At 41.4% G+C, this 13,485-nt stretch overlaps 1 protein-coding gene across 23 annotated transcripts in view; it reads left to right on the top strand.

The window, feature by feature from the left end:
- PHF21A (PHD finger protein 21A) overlaps nucleotides 1-13,485 on the top strand; it is a 186,487-nt gene that overhangs the window by 141,566 nt on the left and 31,436 nt on the right. For 21 of the 23 annotated variants that reach the window (XM_061152601.1, XM_061152425.1, XM_061152434.1 and 18 more), the window contains 3 exons: nucleotides 4,622-4,873; nucleotides 6,959-7,048; nucleotides 11,005-11,298. In XM_061152601.1, the coding sequence (XP_061008584.1) occupies nucleotides 4,622-4,873; nucleotides 6,959-7,048; nucleotides 11,005-11,298 (636 nt within the window). The remainder of the gene's footprint in view (nucleotides 1-4,621; nucleotides 4,874-6,958; nucleotides 7,049-11,004; nucleotides 11,299-13,485) is intronic. The other 2 variants (XM_061152618.1, XM_061152610.1) reach the window with 2 other exon arrangements.

Here is a 13,485-nt window from a genome sequence, read left to right as displayed (position 1 = left end):
TTGGGTTTCTTCTAAAAGGTTGCCTATCAGTTTACTTCTTTTAGAGTTTTTAACAGAGTTGGATTGGTTGTTCTCTTTCCAAAGTACAGTTTGATCAGAAAGTGTTTACATGGAAGGAGTTTGGTAGAATTCACTGTTTCCTGGTACTAGGAGTTTTCTCTATTAATCCATGGAAAACTTTTTCTTCAAGTACCATTCCATACTGCACAAATGAGAGGAAATACTTACCTAATACTTAAGCAATAGCTATTCCCTTCCCTGGTAATCAGAGTTCCATGCTGGTTTGGGATGGTAATAGTAAGGGGCCCGGGGCTATTCCCAAAACAGTGGCATCTCCATCTGGTAGCCTATCTGATAATTTAACTAATTTAGCTAAGCTTGTTTTATATTGCCTTTTTTTTTTTTTTTAATGATAAAAGCCAAAAGATCTTCAAGTTTGGGGGTTTTGTTTTTATAGTAAACTGTCCATCATTATTTATCAGGTGCTCCTTATATGCTAGCTTTTAGTATACAGAGAGGTAGTAATGTCTTAGCAACTGAACAACAACAATGTCCCTGCCTAGAATCTGGTAAACTATGATAATTATTTTCATTAATTATGCAAATATTTATTGAGTCTCTACTATATGCAAGCCCTGTGCTGGGCACTGGAGAGGACAGATTCACAAATAAGACAGGGTTTCTGTCTTCAAGAACTTAAAAAATTTAGAAGAGAGGCAGATGTAAACAGCTAACAAGAAAACATGAAAACACCAGTGAGGAGCTGTGAAAATACCAGAGGACAGTAATATTGACCAGAGGGACCAGAGAGTGCTGCATAAAGAAGGCGGTTTTTGATCAGGGCCTTGACAGATAAGAGAGTTCCGTGATGGAGCAGAGGGGAAAGAGCATCACAGTGCAGAGAGCAGTGTGAACAAAAGTATGGACAGAAAGGAAATGCGTGCCTTGGGAATAGCAAGGAGGCTGATGTGGCTGGAGCTTGGATTCCAGGAAGTGGTGGAGAGGGAGATAGAGCCAGGAAGTAGGAAGAGGCTAGCTTGTGGAAGCTCTCTAACGTGTGGCAGAACTTTGGGAGTTTTTGGCAGTCACAGGGAGTCACTAAAGGTTCATGAAGTCAGGGACAAATGGGAAGTTTAATATATGGCATATACTAAATGTTTCAGTCCAGAAAGGATTAACTATTAATTGAGCGATCTGTGTAAGCAAGGAGGAGATGCTAGGAAGAGCAAGCGTTTTATTCTAAGTTGGGTCATTAGCATGTACCAAGGCTGGGGAGAGGGAGGGAGGGGGGAAGGAAACCTGTTCCCTTTACTTAGCTAACTCCAACTCATGTTTGTATGTATATTTTGAAAATTTTCCAATCTACAGAAAACAGTGAAAGAACAGTTGAACACAGGTGTACTCTTCAACTTGTATTCACAACTCTGTCATTTTAAATGAATACAGGTGTAAAGAAGCATGCAATTAATAAAACCAAATAGAAAATAAAGGCTTATAGACAAATGGGACTGGAATTCTACTGATAGCTGTCCAAGTGTACAACTGTTACCTTCCGTTCAAAACTAAACCAACAATCTGAAATAGATGTGGAAGTTAATTAGAGCTCATAGTAATAATCCCTCTAAGTTCTGATTTGTACATTGGAGCCTGTCTCTTTAAATTCAGTACCTTATGCTTTGCAGCCACTAGCCACATGTGACCATAAAAATCCAGTAACTTAGCAAAAAAATAAAAAGATTTTGCTGTCAGTACTTCTTGCCATGTATTTTCTGCATTAACTTCTAGTTAATGATCTCTTGAAAGAGATCATACTTGGACCACATCAACCAGTCAAGGACTAATCAGCTTCCATAAAAATAACTTTCTTTGTTTTGGGACACCTCTCTTCTCTGTGTCTTCTCTTCCTCCTGCCAGAACAACTCAGAGGTTTTCATTGGGTTTGGATATCAAAATTTTAGATTATCTTTGTCATCTAAATTCAGAACCCCAGGATCGGTTTGTGTTCCCTAGTACTTAGAATTGGAGAAGGCAGTGGCACCCCACCCCAGTACTCTTGCCTGGAAAATCCCATGGACGGAGGAGCCTGGTGGGCTGCAGTCCATGGAGTCGCTAAGAGTCGGACACAACTGAGTGACTTCACTTTCACTTTTTACTTTCATGCCTTGGAGAAGGAAATGGCAACCCACTCCAGTGTTCTTGCCTGGAGAATCCCAGGGACATGGGAGCCTGGTGGGCTGCCATCTATGGGGTTGCACAGAGTCAGACACGACTGAAGTGACTTAGCAGCAGCAGCAGCAGTACTTAGAATAAGCACCAGACCAGGAGTAAAGAGCTAAGCAGTACGTGTGGCAACACCTGATGTCAGTAAATGGTTAGCAAATATATTCATCAAAAGCTTTTCATCAGAACATGCAGTACTAAGTCTTGGGCCTTTATAGACAAAGAGAGTTATGTAGCTACTAGAAGACATGGAGTGAAATTTGCTACAACTAAATATTTCTAAAGTAGAATAAAAATGCTAACGTGTGAACACACTTGTTAGAATTCAGTACTTTTTAGTGTTGCAGTTAATGGTAAGTATATAATTCAGGTTAGTTTGAGGTTTTACTCACTTATTAAGGATAATTATTCAGAAAATTGATAATGACTTAACCTGAACCAAGCATATTTCAAACAGAAGTATACTGACCCTCTTTTAAAGTAGTACAACATGCACAAATGTTTTTAAAATCCATGTCAGTGAGTTCTGCTGATTATAGCTTTCCTTCCACAACTCGTGGTGGTACCAGGATTGAATGCCATCTGGTGTGACTTGCTCACCACTTCAAAAGTTCTGTGTATTTAAACGTTTTAAATTGAAAGATAGAACTAATACCACACTGGGTTCAAAACAGATATTAAGATAGCTGGTAGGATAAAGTTAGTCCTTGCTGCTATACTACTGTAACATTTCTAATGATAAGTAGCATTTCGCTTTTATTTGGTTTTCATCACTGATAGGGAGTGGATGGCCTGCTACCTCCCAAGATAAATAATAATTATCAGTGTTTCCCCTTTCACTCCCATTTTGCACTGGAGAGGACAGTGGCAAGGAAAATAAGTCATCTTGTATCATTGACTAAGGGAAGAGGAAACGTATTTGGGTGATATTAATTGTAGGCATCAATAAGGATCGCTAATTATTCTGAATATGGGATAGTTGAGGTCAGCTTATTACCTGTTTTTGGTTAAAAAAAGGGTGTTAAAAAGTTAGATAATACATGCAAATGTATTGTCATGCAAATGTTTAAGGCAGAAAAATTACTTAGAACCAAATAACTTAAGGACTTGCATAAACACTGAAATAGAAATTCACAAAGGAATTTGTTCAAATCTCTTTCAGGGAGAGTGGGGTCCTTCACCCTGGTTGAGGGCAGCGCTTGTCCAATAGAACTCTCTGTAAAACTCCACTGGCCAGTTTGGTAGCCGCCAGTCACATGTGACTGTAAATACTATCAATGTGGCTAGTGTGACTGAGGAACCGATACTTTAATCTTTATTTTGTTTTAATTAAATTTGAATACCCACATGTGCCTATTAGCTATGAAACTGAACAGGGCAAGTATAGAGTAAGAGAAAAAGATGAAATATGGTAATATTAAAATGAGAACCAACAAGTTAGACCAGGTGTATTTTCAGGTTTCTGAAACATCTCTATATTGAGTGACTAGTAGCATTCAATAGATGTATGCGCCATGAAATGAGATTGTTTATATTTTCTTCTTTTGTAGCTGGCTCCTTTAATTATGCTGATAGAAAAATCTAGAAAAATACAGCTCCAAAGCTGCAGTAGTGCTTGTGGAGCATCAGTGAAGTCCTCTCACCTTAGTTCAGACTCTGATCTATCAGACTTTCTGAAACTCAGGTGTTTGTTTCCACCCCATCACCTTTTTCTGGTTCTTTAATCACTTCTGCAGCAGTCCTCCAGAGAAAAGATTGTTGGTAGTGACATATCCCTTTGGTATCAAGAGCTGGTATTTACTATACTAGTTGGTTAATAGGTTTCATTATCTAGAATTGGGAATTTACTGCCTTTGAGGCAGCAGTTGTACTAATTCTCATGTGAGTTTCCTCTCCTCCTCTCCACTCAAAAGAGTTAAAGACACTGACTGTCCTTTTATCCAAGCCTCTGTGTCACAGAAGGCAGATAACCAGAATTATATGATAAGTTTCTTCATATTGATGAGGTTGTAACAGTTAAAGAGATGGTGTGTACCTCATTAATTTGCAACTTTTACAAAGTTTAAATTGAGAGCAAGCAAAAATTTTAAAAACCAGAAGAAATAGTTACACTCATATTCTCTATCTGTAAACCCACTCCTTTCCTTGTTGAAAATCCTGCGGCCATATTATCTTGCAGTTATTACTATAAACAGACTTGAAGCTAAATTTGAGAACTCTGGCAAACTTGACATTGTCTTGCCCTGAAGTCAGAACTGTGCTCTATGTACATAAAAGAAATGTTACACGAAAAAGCTTGACTGATTATGAGAACCATTGCTTTGTTTTCTTCTGGAGGTTAGCATTTTCTTTAGTGGGATGACACTTCAGTGTCCTAATATCTGTTCTCCATGTCTCCTAGAAGACTGTAACTACAGCTTCTATGATTACCACAAAGACACTACCTCTCGTCCTGAAAGCAGCAACTGCGACCATGCCTGCCTCTGTTGTGGGCCAGAGACCTACCATTGCTATGGTGACCGCCATCAACAGTCAGAAGGCTGTGCTCAGCACTGACGTGCAGAACACGCCAGTCAACCTCCAGACGTCGAGTAAGGTCCCTGGGCCTGGGGCAGAGGCTGTCCAAATTGTGGCAAAAAACACAGTCACTCTGGTAAGCCAGCAGCTGCTCCTCGCGTGTGCCCACATGAGAGGGTTCAGGATACGCACTTGTAGAGTTATGTCCAGGTTGCGCTCCTGCTGGACTTTTCAGTCTCCGTCAGTCTTCTACCATACCAAATTCGCCTTTGGGGCTGACGAGGGAATATGGCTTTCCTGCTATCTATAGGGGCTTCCCTGGTGGCTCAGACAGTAAAGAATATACTTGCAATGCAGAAGGCCTGGGTTCGGTCCCTGGGTTGGGAAGATGCCCTGAGGAGGGCATGGCAACCCACTCTAGTAGTTGAGGCTTCCCTGGTGCCTCAGACAGTAAAGAGGCCGCAGTGCAGGAGGCCCAGGTCTGATCCCTGGGTTGGGCAGATCCCGTGGAGAAGGAAATGGAAACACACTCTAGTATTCTTGCCTAGAAAGTCCCATGGACCGAGGAGCCTGGCAGGCTACAGTTAATGGGGTTGTGAAGAGTTGGACACGACTGAGCGACTGACACACACACTGTCTATTTAAATAACTGTAGAGGTGTCCTGACACCAAGGATGGCCAAAATATGACTTGACTTAAAGGGGGAAAGTGTCATTCACAGGGGCGTTTGCGTGGTTTCATGTATCTCTCCCTGCATCCTATCCACAGTCCTCCCTGTGAAGCGTGAGAGCTCTGGTGCTGTACTGCTAAGTCAGGGGAGATGCCCTGCTCAATTTTTTAGTTCACTCTTCCTTGAAATCACACCCAGGAAGTACTGGAGTTAGTTGGGGCGCTTTAAAAATGTTTAAGAAACCCACAAATAACAGTGTCCTGTCCGTTCCAAGGTCTATCAGGAAAAAAAAAGACCTCTGGAAGGAAGAGGTTCCTGAACAAAAATTGTTTCTTGAGATTTCTAGGGTAAAACCATCTAAAAACCAGTGTTTTCAGAATATATCCAAATTGCAGTTTAAAGGTCCATTTTTAAAGTGAAAGCTAAGGGCTCTTGATGGCTTTCAAATAATGACCAGTGGTGAGTGAAGCTAGAGGGCCTTAAAGGGAAGCTCTGCTTCTTACCCAGGAATCTTTAGGGAAGCAGCCAAATAACTCAGACAGATGCTGAGAGTTAGAGAATTCTCTGTAGGAAGAAAGCCATTCACTGTTAGGTAAAACTCTCATATTAGGAAAAAGCCCATCTGTCCAGGCTGCAAGTTTGATTTTACTTTGGAATCAGTGTTGACTTTTAAAATACACAAGTGCAGGAGTGCTTGAATGTCAGAGGAAATCCTCTAAGACTGCTGAGTCTGTTATGTTCTGCATTAGAGGTATAAGGAAACAAATGCGATTGGTTCACTTTATGGGGCAAAGCATTCAAGCAAGAGAATAAGAGAGTTTCTTAAGGTGATGTTAATTCAGATGGCTAATTCTCCAGTGAAAGCTTGTGGAAAATACTGTCTGATCAAGAAAATAGTGACGCTGAAAACCCTTTAAGAGTCCCGAGCTTTAGCACTATTTACAGTAGCCAGGACAACGGAAAGCAACGTGAATGTCCATCAACATCTGAATGGATAAAGAAGATGTGGTACATGTATACAATAGAATATTACTCAGCCATAAAAAGAAACAAAATTGAGTCATTTGTAGTGACGTGGATGGACCTAGCATCTGTCATATAGAGTGAAGTAAGTCAGAAAGAGAAACATATCACATATTGACGCATATATATGGAATCTAGAAAAATAGTTCCAATGACCCTATTTGCAGGGTAGGAATAGAGACACAGACGTAGAGAATGGACATGTGGACGCGGGAAGGGGAGGGTGGGACGAATCGGAAGACTAGCACTGACGTGTATACACCACCATATGTCAAACAGAGAGCTGGTGGGAAGCTGCCTGTAGCACAGGGAGCTCAGCTTGGAGCTCTGTGATGACCGTGAGGGGTGGGAGGAAGCTCAAGAGGGAGGGGATATACACACACGTATAGAGGATTCAATTTGTTGTATAGCAGAAACTAACACACACTGTAAAGCAGTTATACTCTGAGAAAAAAAAGGATGCCTAGCTTTTATTTTTTATTGAATAATTATTTTCCCCTCTGATTTGTCTTTCTCATTTTTTTTTAGCAGGTTCAGGCAACACCTCCTCAGCCCATCAAAGTACCACAGTTTATCCCCCCTCCTAGACTCACTCCACGTCCAAACTTTCTTCCACAGGTGAGTAAATCAGTGACAAGCCCAGTGATGGGTTAGGTGAGACAAGAATCCTTGTGGACCCTTTCGAAGCAGCTTATAATGTACTTGTCCACTCAGCTGTATTCAGATCCCACTTAGCTAAAGATTCTAGCTGCAGATCTGTATACCATGAAGAAGGCTTTTTTTTTTTTTTTTGGCCGCACCGCACGGCATGTGGGATCTTAGTTCCCGGACCAGGGTTTGAACCCATGCCCGTTGCAGTGGAAGTACAGAGTCTTAACCACTGGACCACCAGGGAAGTCCCACAGAAGAAGCTTATGTTATCATCAGGGTTTTTTTTAGCAATGACAAAATGCTGTAGCAGAGGAATGTATGGAAAGGGAATTTGTCCTAAGTTTAAAATAATTAAAATAGCACCGTTTTCAACCTTATGATGTTGACTTACTGGAAGAATTTAGCCAGAACTGCCTGCCAGTGGGGAAGGAATGCAGTTCTCACTTCTCTGCCCCGCCCCTGAACCCCATGTGCTGAGGAGAGTAGGGAGGAGACAGTAGCAACCCAACCAGTAGAAAGCATTCTGTTCTCTGGAAAGGGATGGCACAGAGCATTACACTGGAACACAGAGTCTTGCTAATGAAGATTTAGACTAGGAGGCTGTACAGGGAGCTTTCTACCCAGACCCAAGCAGCACTGCCCATATTCTCATGAGAGCATTCTTCCAGCAAGTGGGCCAAACTCACCGTTCTCATGACAGACTACCAGGATTGTCCCAGTATGGACTTTGATGGGGAGTTGACTTGCCTGGTAGAAAGATTGGGTATTCCTATCTGAGGCCTCAGCTTCCAGACAAAGAGAGAAGGGAAAAAAATCAGTGATTTCTGAATTGCCTTGGGGAGGGGGATAGGCAGTGCTAACATGAGATAAATCAATAATTTATCAGGTAAATCCTTAATGCTATAGGTATCAAAAGGGTCCTAAGAACTGTGGATGTCAGGGTTTCAAGATAGTTCTCAGCCTTATGCAGCTTCTGACACATGTATGGCAATCACTGTGTCCAGTGATGCTTTCAAACTGTGGTGCTGGAGAAGACTCCTGAGAGACCCTTGAACAGCAAGGAGATCAAATTAGCCAATCCTAAAGGAAATCAACCCTGAATATTCATTGGAAGGATGGATGCTACAGCTGAAGCTCCCATACTTTGGCCACCTGATGCGAAAAGCCAGCTCACTGGAAAAGACCCTGATGCTGGGAAAGATTGAGGGCAGGAGGAGAAGGGGGTGATGGAGGATGAGATGTTTGGATGGCATCACTAGCTCAGTGGACATGAGTTTGAGCAAGCTCCAGGAGGTGGTGAAGGACAGGGAAGCCTGGCGTGTTGCAGTACACGGGGTTGCAAAGAGTTGGACACGACTGAGCGACTGAACAATCATTGGAAGTACCGTGCAGTCTGAGAACACGTGAGAAGGATGCCCAGCTCATCCTTGGAGTATTACAGAAAGCTTTCTTGGAGAGTTGACACTCAATCTTAGACCTAAAGTCCTAACGATGTCAGTTTGACATAGTTATATGGAGGAGAAATAAAAATGTCCCGGGCAGAAAGAGGAACATGTATGCAAGTCCACAATGGCGAGAGACACGTAGGCTTGAGGAGCCAAAGGAGATTTGGTGTGGCTGAGCATGTGGGCCACGTGGCTGACTCAGGCCAGAGTAAGGTGAGGATGGAGAAGCCCATGGGCCAGTGCCTTTGGAACCTTGGAGGCTATATAGGAATTGGGCCTTACCTAGGAACAGTGAGGATCCATTAAATTATTCTCAAACAAGTGCTTGGCATGATTATATTTTTGTTTTAGAAAATTCCCCCTTAACACTGTGTAGAGAATAGATTGGTGATTGTCTAGACTGTGGCAGGAGAAACCGTTGGGACAGTGTCAACAATTAACAATAGCTAATGTTTAGAGAATCTTTCTATGTGCCACTTATTGTAGTAGGCATTTTACATGGGTTATCTGTTTTAATCCTCACAACAACTCTGTGAAAGTAGGTGTTTTTTTTTTTAGATAAGAATCTAAGGTTTAGTCTGTTTTTCAAAGGGTGGGTCATGACCCATTAGTAGACTGTGAAATCAATTTGGTGGACTGTAACCAGAGTTTTTAAGTAAAATGAAGAAAACAGAATAGGAAATATTAAGAGTATGAAGTATTATTTCATGAGTTTTTTTAAAAAAATAGATGTATAGATAAATGTCTATGTCTATGTATAGATAAATATCTATGTTTACAGTGTGAAACATATTTCCTATTATGTATCTTCAGCACACACTATAGGGTTGTCTTAGATGCAGCTAAGTATTCAGACTCACAAGACTATCAAGGGCCACTCTCTGCACCAGTCCACTTGGAATGATATAGGACAGAATCCAGCGCTTGCCAGCAAGGTAGCATCAGACATTTTTCTTCAGTAGGAGTCCCTACAGGCATCCGTACAACAGTCTCTGCGGCTGTCCAGGGACTGCTCAGGTACAGGCAAATGAGGTCTTCATCAGGACAGTGGGAGAGCCTCCCTGGAACAGAAACCTTATGCCTCTCAGGAGCCCAGTGTATCTTGCAACAGTTCATAGGTGTGACTTTCAAGGTCCCCGCAGTGGACATGCCCGGTTACAAGAGTCACCCCATTTTAGGAAACCCAAAGCATGGTGTGTCTCATCTTCTTTTTCAAAAGTGTTTATAGCAAATTTCTATCTATGCTTTTTGCAAGTAATGGAAATAGTAGATTTGATTTAGCAACAAGAGGTCGTTTTTACCATAAGCAGTGTTCCTACTAACATAGCTGTCATTCTTCTGTTATCAGGCTTCCAGGGGTGTACAGCTAGAGTTAACTGAAGGTCAAATTCTTATGTATAAGGAGAAAGGATTTTGCCTCCAGGTCACAATTTAGAAAGTTTAAAAAATACTGGCTTAGAGAGATCAGGTATGTTACCTCAGGTTACACAGCTAACTAGTAAGTGGTAGAACCAAGATTTGAACACAGGCAAGGATAATCCCATGTATTTAATCACAGTTTTCTGCCACTGTTTCAGTAAAATGATACAGCTAGAGTAGTGGCAGTGAGGATAGAAAAGCAGACATATTTGAGAAGGATTTAGGAAGCGGAGGTAGAGTGAAAACATTAGGAATGATTCTGAAGTGGTTTTTTTTTTTTTTTTTTCCTAGTAAGAAAGGGGCATTTACTGAGGTAATGATTATAAGAAGAAAGGATTGGAAGAAGTTGATGAGTTTTAGACTTGTTGATTTTGAACTTCTTGTGAAATTTCCAAGTAGAGATGGATAACAGAGAGATGAACAAATGATTCTGAAGTTCAGGAAATGTCTGCCTAAGATCCAAGTGTGGAAGTCTTCAGTTGAAGCCGTAGGATGCATGAGAATTCCCAGGAGGAGTGAGGACATTGGGAAGTAAAGGGGTTCCAGGACAAAACCCTGAGAAATAGTTATATTTTGGATTGAGCAGAGGTACAGGAAGCCAGAAGGGAGACTTAGAGAAGGACTGGCTGAGAACAGGGAGTTAGAGAAGCAGAGATGAGAGTGAACTGAAGCTGTGGGTATGAAGAAATTTAGAATGTGAGTTCAGGGCATTGGCAGCGTTATTACCATTGCTGGGCACAAGTTCTGGGTGGGACCAGTCTCTGGATTAGGCATCTGACCTCAGCCTGAAGAGGTGGCATGGTATAGGAGAGGGAGCTATGGTTGGAATCAGAAAATCTACATTCTAGGGTAGCATCTGGATCCTCTTAAGAGCTGATGCATCTCTGTAATATTATATATCCTGAGATCTATAGAATTGATAATTCTGAAGTGGCTATCAATAAATATTTGTACTGAATACCATTTCACATATATAGTGTAGAAGATCTGGCAGTGTCTAAAGCTTATAGGACTTGAGAAGTTTTAGTAATACGATAATTGTTCTTTCTTTCTCCATAGGTTCGACCCAAGCCTGTGGCCCAGAATAACATTCCTATTGCCCCAGCACCTCCTCCCATGCTTGCAGCTCCTCAGCTTATCCAGAGGCCCGTCATGTTGACCAAGTTCACCCCCACGACCCTCCCTACCTCCCAGAATTCTATCCACCCCGTCCGTGTCGTCAATGGGCAGACTGCAACCATAGCCAAAACGTTCCCCATGGCCCAGCTCACCAGCATTGTGATAGCTACTCCAGGGACCAGACTCGCTGGACCTCAGACTGTACAGCTTAGCAAGCCAAGCCTTGAAAAACAGGTACAGGCACAGTATGCATCTGCTTTGGGCAGTAGCTTTGCCACTGAGGCTGGGCAGTCTGTAAGGGGTCTCTATCTTCTCAAAGGCTCTTTACCCCAGCACCGTTGTTAGTTGCTTATCAGGAGATAATTTATCCACAGCACGAAAGGGCCATTCTTACTGAAGAAAGTTGGGGTTGCTTTACCCACCATCTCCTTGTAGGTGAATTCTGATTCTTGTGTGAGTGAGCTCCCCCTGCTGGTTCAGAAGCAGAAATTCACAGATGAGTTCTGCTGCCCTCAGTCAGGAAGCACAGATAAGGAAGTAAACAGAAAATGTCGTCTTCCTTTCGGCCCAGTGAGAATCCAGATGAGGATACCACTAGAAAAGTCAGGAAGAATAAACAAAACAAGGAAAACAATTTCATTACAAAGATTTTCCCTGGCTATTACAGACAATGAGGAGCCAATGAAAAATTAAGATTTCTAAAATGCGTTTTTTTAACTCTAGAGGTTACAGACATTTTAGCTCAAATATTGAAGCCTTTCATTTGTATTTCTAAAATCAGATTTTCTGTCAGAAACACAAGTCTGTAGAACTAAACCTCCAAGAATACATAAGGGTTCTATGACAGAAAGACGTCTAAAACCAAGAAGAAGGACTTTATAGGCAGTCACCGTACTCTATTTAAAGAAAAACCAATGACAAGAAAGAATTTTGCAAAGAAAAGCTCTTTTAAGAAGGTTGCTTTAAAAAGTCATTGACCTATTTCTAATTGCTCAGGCTTGAGTTCTCATTCATCTGAAAATAGTCTCTGGTGATCCTGAATCTTCTGCTTCTGGGTGGCTGACCATGATTCAGAGAGGCTGGCCAGATGGTGGGAAATGAGAAGGCTTCCTGCTGCCTTGGCTGCCTTGAACAGAGGAGCCTTATGCATGGAATACCGGCTTTCTAACCAGGCAGCTCATAAGTGCTGCTAATTTGGCACTAAGAATCTGGGTACCACAATCTTATATCAGGAAATACAAGCGAAAACACGTATCTATTCCTGGGGAGCCTACTCAAACCCTAGGAAATGCTTTGAGGAACATTTAGAGATAAATGACTTAACGTGCATTTTAGATCAGAAGTTTTCAAATTTATTATCAGCAGAACTTCAATATGAAATAAGGAAAGTAAGATGCCCAAGCTTAGGAGTTTGGGTGGAGTCATGTTTGTAGACCATCTGCCGTCATATCCTGTGCTGGCTCTCAGAGGACCTCTGAGGAGCCTTAGAGTTACGAAGAATGTGGTTTCAAAACATTATTTTAGAATGTTATTTCTCTTTGACCTCTTATTTGATCAAGATATTTTTAGGAGACAAGAATCTTTTCCATTTCACTTCATTTTTACATTTCTTATTTTTTTCTGATTATAACGATGATACATATTGAAAGAAAATCCAGACATTACAGAGATACATACGGTAGAAAGTGCATTCCCTCATGATCTGTGAAGAGAGTAAACGTTTCCCATAATTTTTTCCTTCTCAGTTGCTGCTAGCAGTTTAGCACCATATTCCTCCATGTTTTCTTTTTAAAGCAAAAGGCAAAATCAGATTATATATTACTTTGTAGCTTGTTTTTTCCGTATTAGATCTTGAATATCTTTTCCTGTCTCAGCCTTATATATTGATAGAGCTCTTCATGTTAATTATAATATCATAAAAATATATCCATAAATGAAAAAAAACTTTTCTAGCAGTGAACTCCATGGGCTCCCTTCTTGTTGGTCTAATAAACAAATGCAATCATTGCTGTTCTAGTTTAGCAGACCACTTGGCATAGTAGTCTTACAGGTTATCAAGCTCAGTCAGAAGGATTCTCTTTAGACTCCATTCTTAGGATTATCTTCAGATCTTTCTAGTCTCCCCCTTTTTCTTCATATTTCATTTCCAGCGTCTCATTTAGAGCTGTTTCAGAGATCTCACAAGATAGGCAATATATAGCCACAGAAGTACCGCTTACAGCCTACTCGTAGAGATACCCAAACCTGTATCCCACCATTGTGTATGTGACCAGGCTAGATGGGTTCCTTTCTGCTTTCTGCTCTTTTGTTTAGGATGATAGCAGTCACTTAATAAAAATGCGTTGACTCTGTGCTAGCTGTTAAGCTGCATGTACTGACATGAGGGTTGATAAGTGAAAGCCTGTGCCATCACGGAACTCA

Source organism: Dama dama, chromosome 1 (genome assembly GCF_033118175.1).
Source record: "Dama dama isolate Ldn47 chromosome 1, ASM3311817v1, whole genome shotgun sequence".
Taxonomy (NCBI): domain Eukaryota; kingdom Metazoa; phylum Chordata; class Mammalia; order Artiodactyla; family Cervidae; genus Dama; species Dama dama.
Note: the sequence above shows the minus strand (reverse complement) of the source record. Positions and strands in the feature narration are given on the sequence as shown.